At 40.0% G+C, this 25,422-nt stretch overlaps 1 protein-coding gene across 1 annotated transcript in view; it reads right to left on the bottom strand.

Annotated features, from left to right (window-relative positions):
- Positions 1-25,422, bottom strand: part of srbd1 (S1 RNA binding domain 1) — a 140,870-nt gene that overhangs the window by 6,162 nt on the left and 109,286 nt on the right. The window contains exon 19 of the mRNA XM_022684965.2: positions 4,153-4,337. Within this exon, the coding sequence (XP_022540686.2) occupies positions 4,153-4,337 (185 nt within the window). The remainder of the gene's footprint in view (positions 1-4,152; positions 4,338-25,422) is intronic.

The following is a 25,422-nucleotide window of genomic DNA, read 5'->3' as shown; positions in this document are numbered from 1 at the left end:
TTTCTTGAAAAAATACATTATTTTCAAAAAAAAAAAAGAAAGAAAGAAAGAAATTCAGGGGTGTCAACACATTCAGGCACAACTGCATGTCTCGTAGAGCATCTTACAAAAAAAGCTTTAATTTTATCTGTTAAAAAACTCATACTCTGTGCTATTTATAACTTTCCATTAAGGTAAACTGATCATCTCGTGGTAGTTCTGGTGTTTAAAATCACCTCATAGTAATTTTCATCCTGTATCAACACTACCTAAAACACATTATAGCATTAATCTTAATTATGATCCTGGTGGCTATAATGAATTTACCACACATTACTGTCAGACGCACTCAGACACAGAAAACCATGTCCTCTGGCCCGGCTGAGGGTAATGTTAAAAGCAGGATAGGCGTTTGTTGTTCACATGGTTTTATTCTTGTAGTAAGAGTGGCTGAGGGACTCATTGAGAGAGTGTTACTCTGCTTTTCCCTTTAAACACTCCGCTCTCTCATTAATGATATATCTGTCGGCATGGCTAGTTTAATAACTTGGGTCTTCCCCCAAATTACTCGGCGAGACTTCAAAAAGCTTGGAGCACCGCCCAGATCTCGCTCAGACTCTGGGGAGAGAGAGCAACAGACAGAGAGCCAGACAGACACACTGTTCCCTTTAATCTGTTTGAATTATGGTCATAATGGGGGGAGAAAGTGTGAGTGTGTGCGAGTCTGTGTGTTTCTGTGTGTGCTACAGTAAACTCTTACGTAATATTATTATAATTATATTATTATAATATTAACATATGTAAAAACATTATAAAAAATAAGAGACCACTTAAAAATTATAAGTTTCTTTGATTTTATCAAATTGAAAACCTCTGGAATATAATCAAGAGAAAGATTGATGATTAGAAGCCATCAAACCAAGCTTGAATTTTTGCACCAGGAGCGCAGGCCTAAAGTTATCCAAAAGCAGTGTGTAAGTCTTGTGGAGGAGAACGTGTCCTCTGGACCCAGTGGAGGTGGTGGGAAACAGGAGGATGAGGACTAAGCTTAAAAACATGCTGAAGAACCTGTCCCATCCCATGCATCACTCTCTGACAGCACTGAGCAGCTCCTTCAGTACCCGGCTGCTGCACCCACGCTGTGTGAAGGAGAGATACCGCAGGTCCTTCGTTCCACACGCCATCAGACTTTACAACACACCGCGCTCCCAGTAAACACTAGTTTACTATCTCAGGACTTCATACAAACCTACATACTACTCAGTGTAGCTGTAATGCTTACCGTGTGCAATATCCATCTCACTACGAGTACTGTGATCATCATTTGTGCAATTTATTTAATGTGCAATATATATATATATTTTTCTCACTTTTGTTTTTATCTATTATTTATTTGATATTTATTCACTGTTACTCTTGTGCAATAATACTGGTCCATTCTACCATAATCATATCTCTATGCACTAGATGTATATATATATATATTTTTTTTTTCTTTTACTATATATAATTTTTTTAACTCTTTATATATTTTCCTACAATAGGTTTTCTGTATATATAGATTTATCATTATTTGTATTTACCTTTTCCTGACCTGTTTCTCTGTCCTTTACTCTGCACTGCTGTAACATGGTAAATTTCCCCATTGTGGGATTAATAAAGGATTATCTTATCTTATCTTATCTTAACATGCCAAGATCCATGGAAACTGTGATTAAAAACCAGGTTTATTACACCAAATATTGATTTCTGCACTCTTAAAACTTAATGAATATGAACTTGTTTTCTTTGCATTATTTGAGGTCTAAAAGCTCTGCATCTTTTTTTGTTATTTCAGCCATTTCTCTCTTTTTTTTTTTTTGCAAATAAATGCTCTAAATTTGGATTTTGGGAGAAATGTTGTCTGTATTTTCTAGAATAAAACAATAATGTTTATTTTACTCAAACATAAACCTATAAAAAGCAAAATCATCTATGATTTCAAAAAATGAAGTTGTCTCTCAATTTTTCCAAGAGCTATATATTATATCTTTAAGGGAAAGATCCAAAAAAAGAGTCTTCAAAGGAACGTCTATGGAATTCAATGTAGAATACAACAATTTCATTCCAACATATTTGTGGAGCTTTCTATCAGTCTGTTTATTGAGAAATTTGGAGACAATATAAAGAACAACTGCCAGAAACTGTCAGACAATGTCAAAAATAGAGATGGCGTTTTTTTTTTTTTACGAGACAGCAATATTATGCTGTTACTCTAAGGCCCAAAAAATACTTCACGCAAGGATTGTCGACGCAGATGCTTAAAGCTATGCAGACTGAGTTTCATGCATAGTTGCATTTAAAAATTTGTAATGACTCATTTAATGACACATAACACAACGCAAGCTTAAGCTTCATTCTGAGCTTTGCTGCAAGGAGCACTACAGCAACAGCCAAGCTGTCTTGTACCACTGGTGTGCTATTTTCAGTCAGCGGTTATTGCAGTAATCTTATCCTGTTTACAAGATTATATGACACTATGATTTGTTTTATATACTTCTATTCCATGTAAATTTCAAAAAGTCCTTCCTACATTTTTATAAAAAACAATAGTTTAATATTATAAGAGGGATGTGCTGTGTGATGTCCCTGGTGTGTGATTATACAGCATTTAATATATACATATTGTTGATATAACAAAAAACCCAATATGATAAAACATGGATACCATATTTTTTGCTCTTTAAGGCAGTGCGACTTATGTATGAATTTTACCAGAAGCAGTAAAGCCACTCCGCTGAAGTGCAGCGTTATACAGGAGTTTTAGTTTGGTTCTCCAGCAGAATTAGCATTAGCTGCTAACCTTGCTAGCTCTTTGGCCATTCATTCCGAGGTGAGTATTATCAGCCTGTAGCCTGCTGCTAACCCTGTATAGAACTGCTGGAGCAGCATTAGCATTAGCCGCTAACCACACCGCTAGCTGTGAGGCGAGTATATTGGACTGTAGCCTGTGCTTTTACCATGTTAAAACAAGCTACATGGGACAAACTGCTAGCTGGCTTTCCAGAACACTCAGGGTTCCTCAGTGTAGTGCTGTTAACCGCTAACTGCTTAATCTGTAAATCCAAGCTTACTGTAAATAAATGGAAGCACTTTACTCACCCAAATAAACAGTTTTCAGGAGAGATTTTTTTTTTTTGTTTTAAGAATTTTTATTTTTGGTTACTTAACTTAGCTTAGCTTTACATGTCTTGCCACACAGTGGCAGTATATTGTCCAGCTCTAATTTTGCATTACACTCATAGTTTTTTGTACATTCTTATAGAATGCATGTACTACATGTACTGTGTATTCTCTGTGTGACTGCAAAAACCAAATCATATTCCTTGTATCGTGATAGTTACTAGGGCCCTATGAAATCCAATTTATTTTTAGAAAATTCTGTTTTGTATTTTTTTTGTTTTTTTTTTCATCACATTTCTGATCTTTAGGTTTGTAATAGTGCTGTCAGATGGTTATAAAATGAATCTAATTAATAACATGCTCTGTGAATAATGAATCTAAATTAATCACATTTATTCACATTCATCATCAAACTATTTTTAAATTGTACAATTGAACTAAATTGTAAGAGGAAATGTTGAGGAGCAAATGAATGAATGAAGACATGGCACAGACTTAAGAGTTCCCTGTAATTAATATCAGTCAGTAACAGATCAAAAAAAAAAAAAAAAAAAAAAAAAAAAAAATGTATAGAAGATGCTCACACATGCCAGAGGTTATTTTCAGGAGCTTGGAAGCGAACTGTTTTTCGAAGATGAATGAACGGCTGAGTTTTGATATCAGAATGATGCTACTGTGTTGGCTAGAAATGGTTTTGCTGTTTAATATGACGTGTATGATGTCTGTACATTACTCTGCTCTTCAGTTATCAAGGCTAAAAAATGCTTTTTTATTTTGACTATTTCTGTATAATCCGTGTTTGTATCAGAATTCCACATATTTTCCTCAATTCCGTGATTATATCTGCATTTTGTGCATCAAAGAAATCATAAGGCCCTAGTGTTACACTCCTATTGTAAATAAATTAAGACTTTTAAAACTATTATATAAAATGCTTATAAAATCATAATGAACAATTAAAGGAACCTATTAATCTAGAGCAGTGTTGCAAAGATGTTGTTTTTCTCTTACCCTGACGGATGTCAAAACCAGGCGGCTGGGTGAGGCCATCCACGATAAGCTGAAGGGTCTCGGGGCTGGTGTTGAGAGACTGGGCCAAAGCCTCCAGACCACTGCTCTTCACACTGCTCTCAACCTGCTGCCTGAGCTCAGGACTACCCAGCTGATTCAAACCACCACCAATCTGAGACAAGAACCTGGACAGAGAATCAGCAGAGGACAATACATATAATTACACACAGTTCGGGAAGAAACTTTAAATATTAATATTCAGTACATACACTTAATAGTGTTAAAAGCCACTCCACTGAAGTACAGCGTTAGACAGGAGTTTCAGTTTAGCCCAAGGCACTGCTAAACGCTAGCTCTTTTACTCTTCAAGGCTGAATACTTTTGGCCTGTAGCCAGCTGTTAACCCTGGCTAGCACTGCTGTGGCAGCATTAGCATTACCCGCTAAACATGCTTAGCGCTAGCGTTCAGAGGTGAGTATTATTAGCCTGTAGCCTGCTGCTAACCCCGGCGAGCACTGCTGGAGCAGCATTAGCATCTGCCGCTAACCGTGCTAACTCTTTTGCTGTTCAGAGGTCTTATCGGCCTGTAGCCTGCATGTTTACTCTGTTAAAACAAGCTACCTGCAATAAAACACTAGCTAATATGGCCCTGGCTTACAGAAACACTCAGGGTTCCTCAGTGTAGCGCTGTCAGGCAGCATTAGTGGTTAGCTGCTAATGCTAATGCTGCTGCACCCAGCCTCTTAAAATCTGAGCTTACTGAATAAAAAAGAAAAAAAAGGAAGAACTTTATACACTCAAATAAACACCTTTCAGGAGAGAAATCTGCCACCCAGCGAAAAGACCTCCTGAATTAGAAGGAAAACATGGCGACAACCCTGTTCCTTACTAGTGTCGCATAATGTGCTTTATAATCTGGTGCGCCTTATAATCTGGTGCGCCTTAAAGTGCAAAAAATATGGTACACACCATACTTTTTTGGTTGCTTGTGCCATAATGTTTCCAGTGATTCTGTGGGCCATTTACCCACATATACCCAATATTTCCTCCTTTTCTGAAGCCTAACAAGAGTCGGGACATCCAATCCTTACGGCATGCACACACAAAACAGAGGCTAGGGCTAATTGGTAGGACCAAGGGGTGAAATGGGATTCAGTCTTTGGAAGGGGGTGTATCATTGGCTGCCACCTAAGCCACCATTGATTGTCATGGCATTGCTTTAAAATGGTATTCTTCAGCAGGACAATGCTTGCCCACACACAGCAAGTGTTTCCAAGGATTGCAACTTGCACTTGATTGGCCTACAGGGTCAAAATTCTTTGATAATCAAGTATTTATATAATCAGCTGTGATGCCAGCTTCGGAAAACTAGGAGTGTGCAAGATCTACAGGTCCAGCTACAACATCTGTAGACTAATGTAAACCTACAGTAAATACCTTATTGCCCAACTGTATATCATCTTACATCCAGGCTAGAGGCAGCCCGATAGGATACTACACGAGTCTCCATTTGCACTAATATTGGACACACTTACATACAGTGCTGTGCAAATGTTTTAGGCACCTGTGGGAATTTCAGTAAAGAATAAGTGTCTTAACTGTGCAGTAAGTGTTTATTAGCTCAATAAAACACGAGCATTACAATAAATACAAACAGCAAATTTACAAAAAGCAGTGCTTTAACATCCCTGTTTTTCTTAAACATCTCCTAATCTCTCCTCATCTGGGTTTATCTGAGATAAATCAGGTGAAAAATGAGAAATCTTTGTTGCGTTTTACTGTATTTATATTTATTTGCATCTGTTCAAATCATATGTGGTGCTTCTTTCAGGTAAAAACACTCATATTGCTGAGATAAATGGATTAGTGTAATTTGCTTTGGTGCCTAAACTTTTGCACAGTACTGTATATCATCCTTACATTCACACTAATACAGTTTCATTCAATTCCAACAACTTCTTCTTGAAGTGTTACATTTTTACATCAATGAGCTTAATAAAGGCAACGCTCCATAGTGAGGCACATTCACAAAACAGGCTGTGTAATAAGGCAGTGAAGACTCAGAGTCTAGGGGAGGCGCTGTCATAATGAATGGCTTTTTAATAGACCTCCCTAGAGCCTAGCGCACATGGTGGATACACCCCACCACCCCCCAACCCCAACCCCAACCCAGCCTGGGGCTAAAGGCCTGACTCTCATACAGGAGGGAAGAGAAAGGGGAGTGGAGGTGAGACTAATTATGCCCTAAATCCTGATCTCCAGGGTCCCAGAGATGAAGACTCTGTCTCCTTCCATAAATCACAGAGCTTTGCAAGTATATTAAAAAGAGCCACTGGTGGGGCCTAAGTGAGACAACAGGAGCACTCCCTGGAACCAAAGCCCAATATAACACATTCAGCACTGTAGATCCAGGCTCATAATGTTAGCCTGGAAAAATACATATAAATACAGTATATACATCCAATGATAAGTTTATTAAAACCACATTGTCTATGTAATCAGCTCCACTGAGCATATAGGGATCATGTTGTACTTCTCTGAATACCGTATTTTTCACACTATAAGGCACATCTGATTATAATATGCACTATCAATTTATGTCTTGTTTTTGCGTTTATATGTTTTTATACATAAGGCGCTCTGCACTGGATTATACGTCGCATTTTAAAAAACAGTTTATGTAGTTCAAAAATCAATATTGGATGGAATAACCCTGTTTTTTAATCACAGTTTTCATGCATCTTGGCATGTTCTCCTCCACCAGTCTTACACACTGCTTTTGGATATCTTTATGCTGCTCCTAGTGCAAAAATTTAAGCAGTTCAGCTTGATTTGACGGCTTTTGATCATCCATCTTTCTCTTTATAATATTCCAGAGGTTTTCAATTTGGTAAAATTAAAGAATTTAACCTTTTTAAGTGGTCTCTTGTTTTTTTTTCCAGATCTGTGTATTACCTTGCATATTCTTCAAGAATAAATTTAATATAATAAAATATTTTAATTAACTGATTAACCGATTACACTGCATAAAGTCCAAATTAATTAAATAAAAAGAAAGTCCACAAATAGAACAAAAATGTACTTTCTCTGGAAGGAATAAATAAGTAAATATATAAATAAATAAGAAAGTAAGTAATAAAAAGTCAAAAACACATTTGTTGTGCATAATCGCTTGGGACTAAAAGCTGATGTACTCTCAACTGTCCAGGGCTCGACAAAAGAGTTCCGTTTGTGGACTTTAGCCAGAGTTCTTGCAGTCCTAGCTGTCAATGCCAGATCCCATCTGCTGGTGGATCGTGGATTTCCTGACCAACAGCAGGCAGCAGGTGCAGCTAGGAAAGCACGTCAGATATCCTGATCCTAAGCAGTGAAGTATCACAAGGCTGAGTGCTCCTATCCCTCTCCTGAAATTTTCACCAATATACAGGTGCTGGTCAACGAATTAGAATAATTTGAAATAGTGCAATCATGAAATTCTTTGAATGCATTTTTTGTGCAGAAAGCAAATCAGGTGTTCACCGCACCTGTCCTACTCGTTAGACTAATCACAGAACTCGTTACCTGGAAAAAAATTTGCTCAGCTGAGCTTTCCAAAAGGCCCATTTAGGCCATTTAACTGTGACACTGTTGTTTTATTGAATTAGAATAATGGAGAAACCGTTTCATTGAATTAGAATAATTTTTATTATAATTACAATCATCACTTTCTCAGTATTTTGTGGCTGCCCCCTTGGCTTGTATGACTGCCTGAAGTCTCCGCGGCATCGATTTGACCAGCTTGTCGCAAGTTTCCGCACTCACAGCTTCCCAGGCAGTGGCGATGTTCTGCTTCAGTTGGTCCAGCGTAGTAGGCTTTCTGTCGCGAATTTTCCGCTTGACGATGGCCCAAAGGTTTTCAATGACATTGAGGTCAGGCGAGTTGGCCGGCCATGCCAAAACTTCAAGCTGTTTTTTAGTGAACCAATCTTTGGTCGACTTTGCCGCATGAGCCGGTGCAAGATCCTGTTGAAATATGAAGTCTTCTTCGCCGAACTGTTCCTCAACAGTCGGAATCAGGAACGTTTCCAGAACATCTTGATATACGGCAGCATTGACAGTCTTCTTGAGGAAGCAGAGTTTCCCTACACCTCGAGCGGACATTCATCCCCAGACCATAACTTGACAGATCTTTTCACGCACTCGTGGTTGTAGGTTTCGCCACCACGACGCCAGACACGAGGACCTTGGTCACCGAAGGAGATGCAGAAGCGTGATTCGTCACTGAAGACCACTTTCTGCCAGTCTTCAGCAGTCCACTCGCCGTGTTCTTTGGCCCCCTTCAGCCGTTTCTCCATTTGTTTCTTGTTCAGCATCGGTTTTACTGCTGGAACGCGAGATTTGAAGCCGAGTTCGCGCAGACGACGGTAAGTGGTTGATCTGGAGACGTCAGCGCCGGTCTGCTTGTTCCACAAGTCGGTGAGCTCGGAAGTGGACTTGAACCGGTTGCTGACTGCGATCTTTCTCAGCTGCTTGTTGTCGCGAGCAGAAGTTTTTCGGACGCCGGAACAGTTGGTGCGCTTGCTGCAGTTTTTCTTGAGAGCTTTGCAGATGGAAGACTGGCTGATGCCGAGCTGCTCAGCAATTTTAGTTTGGGTCAAGCCTTGTTGGCGAAGGGCTTGAATTTGAGCCACTATTCCAGTTGAGAGGTCGCGCTGCTTACCCATGATTGATTTTACAACTTAGAAATTCTACTCAACCCTGACTTTATACTGCACAGTGAACACTCTTCACAGAAAACAAAAATTCGAGCATTTATTCTAATTCAATGAAACGGTTTCTCCATTATTCTAATTCAATAAAACAACAGTGTCACAGTTAAATGGCCTAAATGGGCCTTTTGGAAAGCTCAGCTGAGCAAATGTTTTTCCAGGTAACGAGTTCTGTGATTAGTCTAACGAGTAGGACAGGTGCGGTGAACACCTGATTTGCTTTCTGCACAAAAAATACATTCAAAGAATTTCATGATTGCAAATTTCAAATTATTCTAATTCGTTGACCAGCACCTGTATACCTATATGTTAATATCACACGCATGTGACTTTAGTAGCACTGCTGAAGTACATTCATGATTAGAATAGCAGGACTGATGTAAGTTTCTTTTTTGAACAGCACTACTGAGGTAAAGTAAGTAGACTAGCTTTGACTAAGAGATTGTAACACATGAATATTATTTGATCTAAACCATTCCACTGAAGCTCTGGCTGTATTTTTAGAGTCATTCTTGCAGGATTGCTCTGTATTTAGCTCTATTCATCCAATTCATGCCAAAAAGTTCAACTGTGGTCTCATCTCATTACAGCACCTTCTTGCTGTATTTGCTGTGTCCCCTACATGACTTGTGGCAAACTGTATACAGCACTTCTAATGTCTTTCTTTCATCAATGGTTTTCTTCTTGCCGTTCTTATATAAAGGCCAGATTTGTGGAGTGCACGACTTATAGTTGTACTGTGGACAGATTCTCCCACCTGAGCTGTAGATTTCTGCAACTCCTCCAGAGAGACCATGGGCCTTTTTGCTGCTTCTCTGATCAGTGCTCTCCTTGCTTTTTAGATGATGGATTGAACAGTGCCTATTGGGATGCTCAAAGCTTGTTTTATGTTTTTAGAACCTTTGCCTGCTTTAACCTTTAATACAACTTTGATGAGTTCCTTGGTCTTCATGATGCTGTTTGTTCACTGGTGTTCTCTAACAAACTACTTTACAGGTCTCTATTAACTAATTAAGTGCAGATGATTGCACTGGGTTTTATTTAGGGGGTTCAGAGTGAAGGGGGATGAATACTTTTGGATGCCACACTTTTTTATAAGATTTTGATTTTAAAAAGTTTTGAAAACCATGTATATTTTTTTTCCATATCAAAATGGTGTGCTACTTCACAGTTGTGTGTCTATCAACATAAAATACATTTAATCTTAATAAAATACATTTAAATTTGTCGTTATAAGGTCACAAATTGTGAAAAAGTAAAAAAAAAAAAGAAAAAAAAAATGAAATACTTTTGCAAGCCACTGTTTAAAAACAGACTATTTCATTTATACAATGGTGGCAAAATGTATAAAAAAAATGTTCTGTATTCAGAATTTTTTTAATTTTGTCAATTTTAAGCCAAAAACAAACAAACAAACAAACAATCCCTAATATTAAGAGAGTGGGAAAGAAACACAGTCTCAAAGTCAAGAGAAAACAGCATAGGATATTCTTCCTAAAGCAGCTGAGGAAACTCAACTTGTCACAGACCCTGATCATCCAGTTCAACTCAGCGATCACCAAGCCCACCGAATCCTCCATCGAATCATCAAATCGTCTGTAACCATCTGGTTTGGATCGACCACCTCGCAAGAACGAGCCAAACTCCAGCACATAATCAGGACATAGCAGAGAGGATCATTGGGTGCAATCTGCCAACACTTAAAGACATATAACAGTGGGGTCTTGAAGTGCGCTGGCAAGATTATAGCCAACCCTTCTTACTCTGGACATCACCACTTCCAACCACTTCCCTCTGGTAGAAGACTCAAGACTATCAAAGCCAGCAGTACTTGGACAAGCTAACAGCTTTTTCCCTAGAGCTGTGACACTCATCAATCACAGTGGACACAGTGGACAACCCCTTACTGTGTTAAGAATTTGCCATCAAATTTGCACAATTGTTCAACTCTTTAAATCACTGTAATATAGAGGAAATAATACATAGGATTTCTTATTCACTGAAGCCCTGTCTAGCTCACTTTTAAGACCTTTTCTTTATAATTCTAACTATGATTCTTTATGATTCTTTTCTATAATTTGAACACCAAATCCAGGCAACATTGCCTAATTTCAACCCAAATTGTGCATACACACTTCCCTATATACACCAAATAGCTAAAACATTATGGTCTGGGGCTAATATGTTCACAGTCCTTCATTTACAATAAAACCAGCTCCATAGAAGCATAGACTTTCCTAGACCTGTGGTATCTTCATTAATTGCACATTGCACCAGTAAGAGTAGAGTATAAAAGTTCAATTAGCAGGGTAAGAGTACAGGTTTGCTCAAAATACTGCAATGCACACAACATTGTGGGTGACATACCAGAGTTCAAAAGAGGACAAATTGTTGATGTACGTCTTGCGGCTTGCACATCTGTGACCAAGACAGCAAGTCTTTGTGATGTATCAAGAGCCACGGTATCCAGGGTAATGCTAGCATACCACCAAGAAGGACGAACCACATCCAACAGGATTAACTGTGGATACAAGAGGAAGCTGTCTGTCTGAAAGGGATGTTTGGGAACTAACCCGGATTGTATCAAAAGGAAATAAAAGCACGGCTGCCCAAATCACGGCAGAATTCAATGTGCACCTCAACTCTCCTGTTTCCACCAGAACTGTCCGCCGATACAATGAATTATTGTGCTCTAAAACAAGGTATTTCCGTTTTAATTGTCCAACCCCTGTATGTCAGAGTATTTCATGCATGCTTTGGTGTAGTCCAGGTTCAAACATCAACTGTGCAAGAAAAGCACATGATGTACATTTCTTATAGTTACATAACACACACACACACACACAAGAGGAAGCCTATAGGTGCTTCACAAATGTGATGATCCATGCATGCAACCGCGTGTGTGTAACAGCAGGGTAGCTGGGAGAACATGGGAGGTCAGTGTGCCCAGAGGTGGCTATGGAATTTAGGGCTTCGGGGGTCTGCTGGAATGCAGGACGGGGGGACACACTGCCGAGCCAGACTGCTGATGGATAGCCGTCGCCGTGGCAGCCTGACGCCAGCCATCCACCACAGCTGTCCTCACTGTGACTGACAGGGCAGGTGGGTCGAGGCTCCGCCCACTTCCTGCAACACACAGAGACACTTCTCTGCACAGACACTCTGAAACAGTTGCTTGTACAGAAGTGCTAATACACCCTCGCCCACACATTCAAACACACAACACAACCACGTTTTTGTCTTTGTGGGGACCTAAACATGGCCACCTACCTTATATTGACAAAACCATATTTAAAAGTCAATAAACTTGAGAATAAGCCCAAACCTAACTACAATAGAACTAAAAATTTCTTCAAAAAAAAAAAAAAAAAAAAAAGTTGCATCCACAAGGAAGCTGGCAACAGGAATGAAACTTGGTAGGTAGTCATGCCAGACTGTGATGTAGTGACTCATATCATGTGAATGGCAGCAGTTCATCTTTTTTTTTGTCACTTTTATCCTGCAAATTTTTAGACATAGTCCTGTGACGAAAATGGCTTTTAGTTTTAGTCATAATTTAGTCATCTGAAATGTTTTTAGTTTTAGTCGACTAATTATGATAAGAATATAGAACTAAGTCGATTCAAATGTAAAGGGTGTAAATGTAAATGCTTTTTCACCAGTTTCCTTGAATTGTTAACTATACACTTATACGAAATGAAACAATGGGTAATATTATTAATGTTTGAACGTAAAATATCTTAACATATATTATTATTGTAGGTATACACCTACTGTAGCTACATTCAGGTACTGAATGGATGACTACCCTTCTTGTCCCGCCTCTCCACCTACGCTCACTAAGTAGTAGTGATTGGATCTCTGCCTAACCGGTCCCTACCTTTTATAAAACTAAATGAGTTTTGATTGGATGTCATTCCTGCCAAACATTTTTGGCTCGTTTTTTTTTTTCGTTGACGAAAATGTCAGTTATTTTCGTAATAATTTTTTATAATTTTATGCTGTTTTCTTTTTTTTTATATAATTTTATTTCTAATTTTTTTCCATTTTCTCCCCAATTTACACGGCCAATTACCCAACCCACTCACTAGGACTCCCCCATTAACACTAGTGATGCCTCAACACACCAGGAGGGTGAAGACTAACACATGCTTCCTCTGATACATGTGAAATCAGACACCGCTTCTTTTCGACCTGCTGCTGATGCAGCATTGCCGAGTAGCATCACAGCACGCTTGGAGGAAAGCGCAGCGGCTTAGTTCCGATACATCAGCTCACAGACGCCCTGTGTTGTGGACATCACCCTAGGAGTGATGTGGGGAGAGAGCACAATCTACCCACCCGGAGGGAACAGGGCCCATTTTGCTCCCTCTGAGCACCAAAAGCTTGATGGCAAAGCTGCATTAGCTGGGGTTCGAACCTGCGATCTCCCGCTCATAGTGGCAGCGCTTTAGACCGCTAGACCACTTGCCGCTTTTATGCTGTTGTTATTTAGTTATCGTCTTGTTTTCGTCTTGAAAAAAAAGGTTTGTCGACGAAAAACGATGACAAAAATTATTCGGCAATGAAATGAAACACTGCTGGTAGAGAAGAACAATGAATCCATGTGTGGAGGCTTTTTGGTCATCCCCAAGATTTAACTATTTCAACAGAACAATGCTTGTCCACATGTATAATGCCACTGGAGTGCGATCATCACTCTATCTCTACTGCAAAATCTCCTGGAACTGCTTGAACTACATGGGATGAATTATCCACTTCCTACAGCACTACTTCTATCTGAGTGCAACCTTTGCTTTTTTACTTTTACTGAAAAATAAAGAAAAAGATGGTGGTCAATGAGTCAATGTTCTCATCATTACTTTCCTCAAGACATAAGAAGCTGTAGACACACAGAACTCACACAGACAGACTATTCTTTATGCTTGGCTGCCTGGCATCAATACATGTGCGGTTGCCAGAGACCACGGTGTTGGAGCGTAACTGAAAACTGTGTGTGTACAAACTGTGCGGCAGCTGGGTGTGACCATGCCAGTTCCCTGCTCTTTAAGTTCCCGGGTCTCCTGGGAGGAACAGGTTTTCAAACTGAAAATACATTAATCAAGACCTTTCCTGAACTTTCTTAATACAGACATCCAGAGCAGCATACACTTGTTTTTTTTTTACTAGCATGCTGTCTCAAAATGTTACTGTGGTGTACAGTTTTACTGTGAGAAGCTGCACAAGTAGTGCAGAAGGTCCTACCCAAAAGTGGCTTTGTACCATCTCATCCTCACTAACTTAAAAACAAAAAACAAACAAAAAAAACAGATATAAAGCCTACTTTGCTCTTTTAAATAATAATATAATTAATTCTACATGTCAATGTGACCATTACAAATGTTAGTAAGCAGCTGGTTAGCATTAGCTTAGTTAGTTGGATAGCTATCTACCATTCTGTTCAGCACAGAACACGCTCACATTGACTGACTGAAATCATACTAATAAACATTTAGACAAGAACAACTCAGACCGAGTCGCTGATGCTAAATGGAAAAAAAAAACTGAAATTTCTGTAGTGTGTTGGTTTTGTAGCCCACTCGCTAAGCTAGCCTTTTTGAGTAAATAACCCAAGTACTAATGATAAAACTTGTGTTTTGGTATTGGTCAAACAGCCAGCATGGCTTTGAGCTAGTTAATTAACCTTGCTAGCTAACAGGTTAAACATAGCTAACTGAGGGGCTCCGAGTGGTCCAGTGGGTCTAAGGGCTGTCACTATGATCAGGGGGTTGAACAATGTGGGAGGTTTCATGGCTAAATTGGTTCATTAATTGAACATTGCACCAGTAAGAGCAGAGTGTGAAGGTTCAATTAGCAGAGTAAGAGCACACAATGCACACAACTTTATGGGTGACATACCAGAGTTCAAAAGTTGTTCAAATTGTTGTGCATGTCTTGCTGGCACGTCTTTGTGATGTATCAAAAGCCACGGTATCCAGGGTAATGTCAGCATACCACCAAGAAGGACCAACCACATCCAACAGGATTAACTGTGGACGCAGGAGGAAGCTGTCTGAAAGGGATGTTCGGGTGCTAAACCAGATTGCATTCAATAAACATAAAACCACGGCTGCCTAAATCACGGCCTAAAACTCTCCTGTTTCCACCAGAACTGTCCGTCAGGACTATCAATTATTGTGGTCTAAAACCAGGTGTCTCAGTTTCATTGTCTAACCCCTCTCTCTCTATATATATATAGATGTTGTAGCCGACCAGCTTGGCTTACAGCTAACTAAGCTAACCTAGCCAACAGGCTAAACACAACTAACAGGCTAAACACAGCTAATTGAGGATCTAATTCAGACAATTCTGAGGTCAAATTCTCAAATCTGAGAACAAACAATTGACTGAATGGCTAGAAAAATGTTTAGGAGTGTTGTAGCTGGCCAACTGTTCTTAGAGCTTGCTAAATTAGATAGACTAGATTTGACTTGCGTCCACTGAAACCAAAAGTAATCCATGTTTCTCCATATGTGTGTGCTGAAAACGTAGAATCACACGCCGCAAACACACACCTGATGATTTTCAATCCGTCTCTCAGGTTAAGCAGGTTGTGCGTGGTTGTGTCAGTGCTTCAGGCAGTATCACTGCACTGGGCTGTAGGGGAGGCTCCACGCTCACACGTCTCCACAGCTGGATCAACACATCTGCCACTTAAGCTGTACTGATTCAGCAGAGCATGCACCTCAAATCTAGCCTGACCTCGAGCTGATAGAGGATAAAATCTGGCTCAAGACAATCCAAGAGGGAAATAAGGAATGCATTACAGCCCTGGCCTGTATTTAATCCTCCTGATAATTAACCACACACATTCCTTCAACCTGGACATGACTGAGAGAAAACAACACTGCCACCCATCCTGATACTAGTTTCAGTACTGGAGCTGAAAGACCAACCCTTATTATTTTATATGGTCAAATAAGTACACCAGACTCCACCCGAGTTTAAACGAGCCTCCTTGGGAGAATCTGGGCTATTCTTTCCTCAGTTATTCAGGCTCACTTTAATATTCATTTGTTTTTCTGAATGTTAAGGTCAACATTAAACATTAGAATGTTAGGTCCTCTGGCAGTGAAAGTCATTTCATAATGAGGCAACATGCTTATTTATTATATGCCACAATTAGACCGTAGCTAATGTAACATAGACTGAAAACTAGGAGTGTAATGCTACAGAAACCCCACGGTTCGGTACATTTTCCGTATGGTTGGTGGAAAAAAAAAGGCTGAGCATTCTGCTTAGCATTATCTTTATTAACTTCATATTAACAGTGGAACTTCATGATAACCATGTTCTGTATAACACTCCTCTGTATGTTTATTTAAGTTTATAGTAGGCTTCAAACAAAAAAAAAAACATGTGCTTTGAAATACTTCAGTAATGGATTGGGATCGGTCTGATTTCACATCTATAGGCTGCTTTAAAGCAGTTGGGGATAAGTAGTTGTGTTCAAGTTACTTTTTTATTAAGTCTGGTTATTGGTAGGTCTGGATGATGCCGCAGAATATGCGCTAGCATGTTAAGGGCCAATTTATATATAATATAAATATATATATATATATATATAATTTATATGTTTATATACATTCCAAAACAGTATGGAGCATTATAATAATTTATCTTGTCTTCATCACTACAGTTTAGATTCTCTGCCCAAGTCTGAGCCCAACCGGCCAAAAGTTTCCCACCCCTTTCCTCGGCCCCTGTCGAAAAATGATGGCGTCACATCAACGTCAAAAGTCGGGGCACAAAAATAACAGGTGAAAAAAAAATTAACCAGCGTGTTTTAACATTTTGCATGTGTAAATGAACTTCTCGTGAGCACAAATGTGAAACTCGCAAACAAAAAAAGGGAATCGTGTGCACGCTGAAAAGAACATCGCTCTCGAGCTTCATTTTTCTCCTCTCGGGTGTTTTTTTTTCTTGATGTTAGCATAGCTAGTTAACTAACTCTTCTGCTGTCCTTCTTTCTCCACCCTCCTCCGGCTCTTGGAGGTAGGCGGTCCGGCACAAACCCTGGAGATATCAGCCAATAGCATTCACTGAGGGAGGTGACCCTGACCCCGCCCCCAAACTCGAGCCAAAACAGCAGCGACAGGTAATTTGCATGTAGAACTGTGAATTCGCGAGTAGAACTGTGAATTCCAGAGGAAAAAAAAACACCTGAGAGGAGAAAAATGTAGCTCGAGAGCGATATTCTGTTCAGCGTGCACACAATTCCTTTTTTTGCTTGTGAGTTTCACATTTGTGCTTAATTTACACACGCAAAATGTTAAAACACGCTGGTTAATTTTTTTCACCTGTTATTTTTGCACCCCCGACTTTGACATTAATATGATGCCATAAACATTTTGCTTCTTCTATTTTTATTATTATTTTTACCAATATATGCCTGATTAAAACACTATTTGTTGGAAAAGTCACAATGGTCCATGCGGCAAAAACCCTTAACTCTAACTTCAGGGTAGTGCTAACATGCCTGCTTATACATTTCACATCAGCATTCTGAAAGCCAGTATAAGAATAAACTGACAGCGTTGCTATGGCTCCTTGTTTAAGGGCTCAACAGTGGCAGCTTGAAAGACGCGGATATCAATCCACAACTTTATGATTAGTAACCTAGTACAGTCACCACTGCCCCAACAAAGACTGAATTACAGGTTTAACATGAATACAACTATAACATGAACTCACATTGCTGAGCATAAAATGGCATAACATATTTGAAGCACATAATCAGTGCTGTACTGGCAGTATTTCCAACAATGCTGAAAAATCCATAGATCCATGGAATATCAGCATAAGCGATTAATCAGTCATGCCCTTTTTCAGCTGTGCAGCGCTCAAGCTCCCCACCCCTGCGTGTTTCTTTACAGCCTCTGAGTCTCAGTGGCAGTCTCCCCAGAGCTCAGGGGCCAAGCGGCCCGGGCCGAGAGAGCTGCGGGGCAGTGCTGCGGCTGATTTATGAAGAGCCGGCGTGCGGGCGCAGGCGGGCGGTGGCGGCCCATCAGGCCGGGGGCTCGGGTTTCTCCCTGGTGTGTTTGTGTTTGGGGGGAAGCAGGAGCCGGAGCGGTCAGGAGCGAGCGGAGCGCGGCGCAGCTTCTCCAGCAGGGCTAATGAAAAGCAGCTCCGCCGAGGAGCAGCACTGGGGAGGCCCCCTGCTCCACACACTGCTGGCCACAGGGTGGGCCACCATACAGAGGCTCTCCAGACTCAACCACTGGGAGTTCAGCATTCTCCTGAGGAGGTGCCCTCAAAATACATCCTCCAGCACTAGAGTGTGTGCGCGTGTGTGTGTGTTAAAGTACAGCACATTCTCAGGGTATAAGAAGTCAATCAGTATGTCAGCATATACATTCATAATTGTCAATGTATTTACTCCTTAGTAATATAATAAAAATATATATTTTTAAACATCTTAGGGATATACTAAGACAGTGATGCTAAAAAAATGCATTTTCTAAGTTAAAACAATTCTAATTCTATTTTTTGCACTATACTGTGCACTTAAAATCCTTTAAATTTCCCAAAAATCGCCAGTGCGCCTTAAAATCCAGTGTGCCTTATGTATGAATTTTACCAGTCAGGTTATAAGGAGCAGTAAAGCCACTCCACTGAACTACAGTTTTATACAGAAGTTTCAATTTAGTTCTCCAGCACCGGGGCTTGAGTTGCATTAGCATAAGCCGCTAAACGCTATTTTTTCATTCAGAGGTGAGTATTATCAGCCTGTAGCCTGTTCCTAACCCCAGCTAGCTGGAGCAGCATTAGCATTACCCGCTAACCGTGCTAGCTCAGAGGTGAGCATATTGGACTGTAGCCCGCATGTTTTTTTTTTTTTATTAAAACAAGCTACGTGGGATGAACCGCTAGGTAATACCTTAGTGTTGTTGAAATTCGGGACTCTAAGCTTCTTATAAATAAAAGGAGTGCTTTACTCACCCAAATAAACAGTTTTCAGGAGAGAAATTTGTGTAAATTAACATCCAGCGCTCGTTTGGCTTTAAAAGAAAGTCTTTTTCGTTACAGTTTTGTTTACTTAGCTTAGCTTTAATTATAATTATAATCATAATAATCATAATTAGCTACCCCCATCCCCCCACCACCCTGCAGCGAGACCTGCTGAATTAGAAGTTCCTTATAGTGTCTCATAAAAAGGTGCTTTATAATCCGGTGTGCTTTATTTATGAAAATACACCAGAAAATAGACGTTCGTTGAGAGTGCGACTTATAATACGGTGTGCCCTACAGTGCAAAACATACGGCAGAGTGAAAGTCCAAAAGTAATAGGACAGCAGTATGTATGCTGACACCAAAGGTGTGCTCATGATAATGCAATGTGAATGATCACATATTATTTGAACAAGGCCTGACAGACAGATTCAATCCACAGTGCCATATGTGTACTGGGAATATGCTACAATAGGCGTTACCACTCACAGTGGACAGCGCAGTGGGTGGTGATGTTCGTGACTGACAGCATCAGGCTAGAATTGTCTGTGTGAGTCAAGAAACGTGACTCCAGCAAAAATCACATCCACATTCAATACAAGAGACAGTGTCTTCTATGAGCTTCTATGGCTTCTAGCTTCTATGAGACATGGCAAAAATTACATGACACCATACTAGTTCTTGTTCCGTGACTTTTGGCATGTCTGAGTGTCTTCAAGGCAATTTTTTGAGAGGAACAGCAGTATGTGGATAAGCGTTGCTTTAGTAATGGAGTTTGCATTGAAGACACAAATAGTATGCCATGGCCAGATGCCCAAATAAAAATGTGTGCAATGCTATAGGATGGCCTATCAGCACTCCACCCTTACAGCAAAATTTGCACAAGTATTCAAGCTGCATGGAATAGATTAATACAGGAATATGCGTTACACATGCATTACAGAAATATTACAGAGTTGCCCATATTGGTCTATTTTTGTTCCTTCCAAACAGCATTGCAATCAAACACTTCCTTCTGGGTGGAACAATTTCATTTGATGATGGATGTGCAGAATATCTTAAGGCCAATTTATAGTTCTGCGTTGACCCAACGCATTGTGTACAGTGCAGCCTGTGCAAGCGTCCTATGCAGCTGCTCACGTTTATATTTCTACATGTGTTTGTGTGTTCATGTCGCTCTGCAGTTTAAACCACAGGAATGTGTGGGTGGCTCAGTGAACCAATCATAGCGGACTGCTGACCAGGTTGTATGGTGCGTAGCTACATTTCTGGGGAGGTGTATGCCGAGCTACGCAAAGTATAACTTGGCCTTTAGTGTGAAAATTTTAAATTCGTTGGGCAAATAATTGATTTTTAACAACACTGCACAAGCATGCACATGAGAGTGTATGCAAGTATTGCATATATGCAGATATTTACAATAAAAAATATAATAAATTTACCACTCCTAGCAAAGGAATTGTATATATATATTTTTTTTTTACATTTTGCAACATCAGCAGTTATCCCGTCAAGTAATACTGACACCAAGCATACTTGATTAGCATACAGTTACTTCTTCCAACACAGGTCAAAAAAGGTAATCTGATATTATCTCCCCTCTCATACCTACCTCTCATTTTGCAATTCAAATCATCTTTTTGTATTCGTGCACTTCCATGTTAATGCATGGGAACGTGAATGGCTGAACTCAAACCTAGATATAGCGACTGTTTGGCAGTCAGCTTCTTCAAGCGAACCCACACCTTTCTTTGGAAAGGCATCAGGAGGTCAACAGCAGAGCATTTGTGAATATGTGTGAGTGTGTGTGAGAGTATATTTGTGTGTGTGTGTGTGTGTGAGTGAATTTGTGTGAGTGTGTGGGAAGTGCTTCCCAGTGGAAGAGCTAAGGGTATCAGGTTCATCACATTAGAGCAACACGATCCACCATTACCGCCTGCTGGCCCACGCTTCTCACAGAGCGGCCATCGTGCAACAATCACTCCCAGAGTGAGAGGAGGGTACGCACACGTCCGCACAGGCACAATGTGTGTCTGATTTCAGTGCTCTTTTCTCCTGTCCACACCAATCTCGCAGTTCGCCGGATCCTGGGAAGGACCCCGTTCCTGTGCGCTGAGTTGTTGGTGGGCCCTGGAAGATTTTCAATTGAATGAATTGCGAGCTCACATTAACTGCTTAATTTAAGTGCTGAGACACACATGGGGGGAGGCACCAAAAGCAAGAGAGGAAGAGAAAAATCCTGAGAGAGAGAGAGAGAGGCCGTCTGCATCCAATAACGTGAGAGGGGGCTGAGGGAGAGTGAGCGAACTAGAGCGCGAGAGGGACAGAAGAAAAGACTGATGAATCCAATGCAGAAATGGGCTGCAGATTGTTGGGAATCTGTCAAGCCTGTCATCATCATTATAAAGCCATCGTTCAGACGTCCGGCTCGCATCATTAGCCCTCCGGTTCCAGCCCTGCCGAACGTCCGGCCTCCGCGTTCAGGCACACTTTATTAGCAATACCCCAAATTCCTCCCGCACCTTCTGGAAAGCCTTTTTTCAAGTGCGCTACATTAGCCCGGCGCTACATTACGAACACAGCACTGCTGGTGGCCGTGTTTAATCAAATCCTTGTTTTTCCAAGAAAAATAAGGCCAGGCCTCGCAATGACAATCGGAGTCTAGCAGAACATCCATTAGCGCAGCATTTGGTAACGATAGAGTGTGCCGATAATACGGCGGCCTGCAAGGGAGGCTTTTTCTGCCTGGTTTAGTAGGAAATGAAGCCGAACGGAGAGAAAGGAAAACAAACAGAAGGACAGAGAGAGAGCGAGAGAGAGAGAGAGAGGAGGGAGGATATGACAGGGTGATTATTCCCCCTCTCCATGCCCCTAAGTGGCTTTATTAGACCTCTAACCTCCACAGACGCCTCCGACGACAGATCAGGCCCAGCGTTGGCAGGCCAGCACTCTCCTCTAACCGCCAGACATTGTTTTTGTTCATATATTATGACTGGGAATATAGACTGCGTGTCCAAACATTTGTGGAGACCCGTTCTAATGAACGCATTCAGCTACTTCAAGTTGCAACCATGCGGACACAGATGTGCAAATGCACCTACAGTACATATCTTGCGCAGTCACTTTTACCAATATAATACCTCCAGAATCTCTGAGAAGATAAATATGAACGTATTGGCATCATGTCTGGCATCATTGGCATCATACTTTTGGGATGTGTTGGGGGGTGAGGTGGGTTGGTGATCATCATCCAATATCCTAGCAATTAAAAAGGAATTTTACTCAATAATGAATGACCAATTGGTTTCCTTTTTTAGATAAGTTATATTTTTAAATTCACAACATTTCCAAATTGCAAATACAAATAAATAAAACACAATAAATAAATAAATACCACAATAAAAAAAATAAATTTAATTACATTACTTTCACATTTGGATTTCTTGTAAATAACAAATATAGGGTATAAATCAATAAAAAAGGCATAAACATCGTCTTTGTGTTGTGCATCTTAGCTTCTGAGACGATGTCAGTTCTGCCAGTGTTGGATCAGTGTGCTGCATTCTTTTACCACCAAGCCACTTCTCCAAAATATATCAGGACCTGTGCAATAATTGTGACACACAAGTATTACAAATGTTGCTTTTTTCTTTATTTATATGTTGGACTATTTGGGTCTAATTACATCACTAAGACTAATAACTCTAATAATAAGTTCATGGCCGTGCATTTATTAAGATTGACACCTATCGCATTGGGGCACATTAGACACTAGCGGTAATCAATATTTTACCCAATAAATAAGAGACACACTTCCTTATATGAACAACAGTGTTCATACTTTTTTGTCTCACTGGCCAAATGTACTCTTAGATGAAGAAATCAAGCATTTAGTTTCCAGCCAAAGTAACTTCAGTTTAGCTAACTTTTAACATTTTTATTGTTTATATTCTGAACTCCACAGCGCTGTGTTTACTGTTTACATAAAGCCTGTATGAACTCTGTTCTAATAAACTAACCACACATTATAGACAGTGCTTCTATTAATTCACACTCCAAAGCGCTGTCGTTTTGTTATTAATTCACATTAATGTTAATCTCATTGATTTATTATAAGGTATATTTACCTGCTCTCTCGGCGTCCTCGCGTCTCGGGTGTCCTCGGCTCAGATGGTGCAGCATTAAAATCGCTGTTTTCTCTCGCCACTTCCATTTTTGCCGCTGCTCAAACCTCCGTCTCCTTGTTCCCGGGCAGGGTGACGTAACGCTGAGCGCGTTGTCAAAATAAAAGTCGCGAAAATACCGCGCGCTGAGTTTATTAATTAAATAAACGATTACTCGAGGCACAGAAAATTAATCGATCAATTTTGTGAATCGAGTTACTCGATTTACTCGAGTAATCGTTTCACCCCTACTCACAACCACTGAAAAGAATTTGAAAACGACAGAATATGGATTTATTGAACTGTACATTACAGTGATGGATTAAAAATGTAAAATCTTAAACTTTAAGCCTATTTCTGTTGCTTCACATGAATTAAAAAACATCACAGACACGCCCGCACGGTGAGCCAAGAGATCCTGCATGGTGGAATACGTTAAAGAAAAGTGCTAGTGGACATGTAAGCCAAATTTGGAAAAAGAGTCACTGACTGGCCCTCCATATGATCAGATCAATAGACACAGGTTTTAAAGAATGCTTTAGACAGTCTAAAAAAGACTAATTTAAGCTAGTCTGAAAAATGTCTCTGCCCTCTTCTCCCAGAACTGTCTGGTGGGTTTGTTTAGTAATAAAATGTGTGTCTGATCCTGAGAGCTCCATTGTGTAGAGCTAAATTACTGAATTAACTCTGAGCTGATGTATTTGTAGCTCAAAATAGCTTTTCTCCATAGAAATACTGAAACACAAAGTAGTAGACCAAATTTCCATGACTTTTTTCAAAAATGTTTTTTCCAAAAAAAATATTTTTCCAAAACTTATCCAGGCCTGGAAATTGCTATTTCAAATCCCATTTTCCACTTTTCCAGGTTTTTATGACCGTACAAACCCTGTAAAAGGAAAACATGGCGACACCCATGTTCCTTACTAGTGTCACATAATGCGCCTTATAATCTGGTGTGCCTTATGTATGAAAATAGACCAGAAAATAGACGATTATTGACAGTGTGCCTTATAATCCAGTGTGCCTTAGAGTGCAACAAAAACAGTAAATTGATAACATGCTATTTTCTCTAACACTTATTTACACTCAATTTCAGAAGAAACAAAAATAATCAAATGTGCAAAAACTTTTGTCCAAACAGTGTAACTTTACTGTAACGAGAATGAGAACATGCTGCCAGAATACACAGTATCGCACAATTATCTTCTAGTGTGTCAGCTCTGGGCTATACCATCCACTTCTAAAGTGCACTCACTTTTAAAAACAGACCTACTAAGTAAAATAGACATAGGGCTGAAAGAAAGAAAAGCAGGGTGCTGAGTGAAGACTGCCCCAGCCACAAAACTGAGCTGAGACTAAAGCATTTTGCTCACAAAGCCCCAACAGTGTGAACCTAATTCATATTCAATTAGTCCAATTCCTCTGCACACACGTTCATTTTCACTCGACCTGCAGCTGTCAGGCGTGCGGCCCTAGGAGCTTCCGTACAGACACATCTACTGGCACAGGCCGTCACATGTGTCAGAGACGAGTAGTCTAAACAGAGCTCGGCAGCACAGCTGCAGGCACAGCTTCCATTCACAGCCACAGAGCCAGCAGCACATGCTCAGCGTGCGTTTTAACATGAGCAGCGGCAGTGCTAACAGTTCCTTACACTCACACAGACACATGCGTGCATGTTTTTTTTTGTACAGTGTCATGCTGAGGGGGTCACACATACTGTAGAAATAAGCCATATGTAAAATGTTTCTGTCCTGCATTTTATTTCTTTAAACATGTATGGCTCCTACGGTTTTATCTACACTCCATTCACATGACACACAGCTGCTCAGACTGTATGTTTTCACTGCAGCTCTGCTTTCAGATTAAAGGAATTTTTTAAAACTGTATTCACACTAGGGGTGGGCGATATGCTCCTAAAATAATATCACGACATTTCGCGATAACGATACCCTTGCGGATATGACAAAAGACTGAATTAAAAAAACTATTTTAAGTATGCACTACTGCAACAAAATGAAAAAAAAAAAAAAATTATTGCATACAATATGATATGGCACACCCCTAACTGAGATGATAAAAAAAAAAAAAAAACAGAAGTCAATGATCCAGAATGTCATGAGACTAATAATGCTCTCCAAATATCTCTATATATATATTCAGGTATCTTCTGATATATTCAGGATTAAAGTAAAATGAATGATTCTGGACAGATAGAATCTGTCTCTAGTAGATATATAATAAAATATGAGAAGAATGTCAAATTTTCTTTTGCTAAAAAGTGATAAAAAAGTAGTACTCTGTTGTGATAATTAGGTGTGGGTTATGTGGCCGATATTTCAGGGTATAATATTGTTCACGATATTCAA

Source organism: Astyanax mexicanus, chromosome 7 (assembly GCF_023375975.1).
Source record: "Astyanax mexicanus isolate ESR-SI-001 chromosome 7, AstMex3_surface, whole genome shotgun sequence".
NCBI classification, from domain to species: Eukaryota; Metazoa; Chordata; class Actinopteri; order Characiformes; family Acestrorhamphidae; genus Astyanax; species Astyanax mexicanus.
This window is presented reverse-complemented; position numbering and strand designations above follow the sequence as displayed.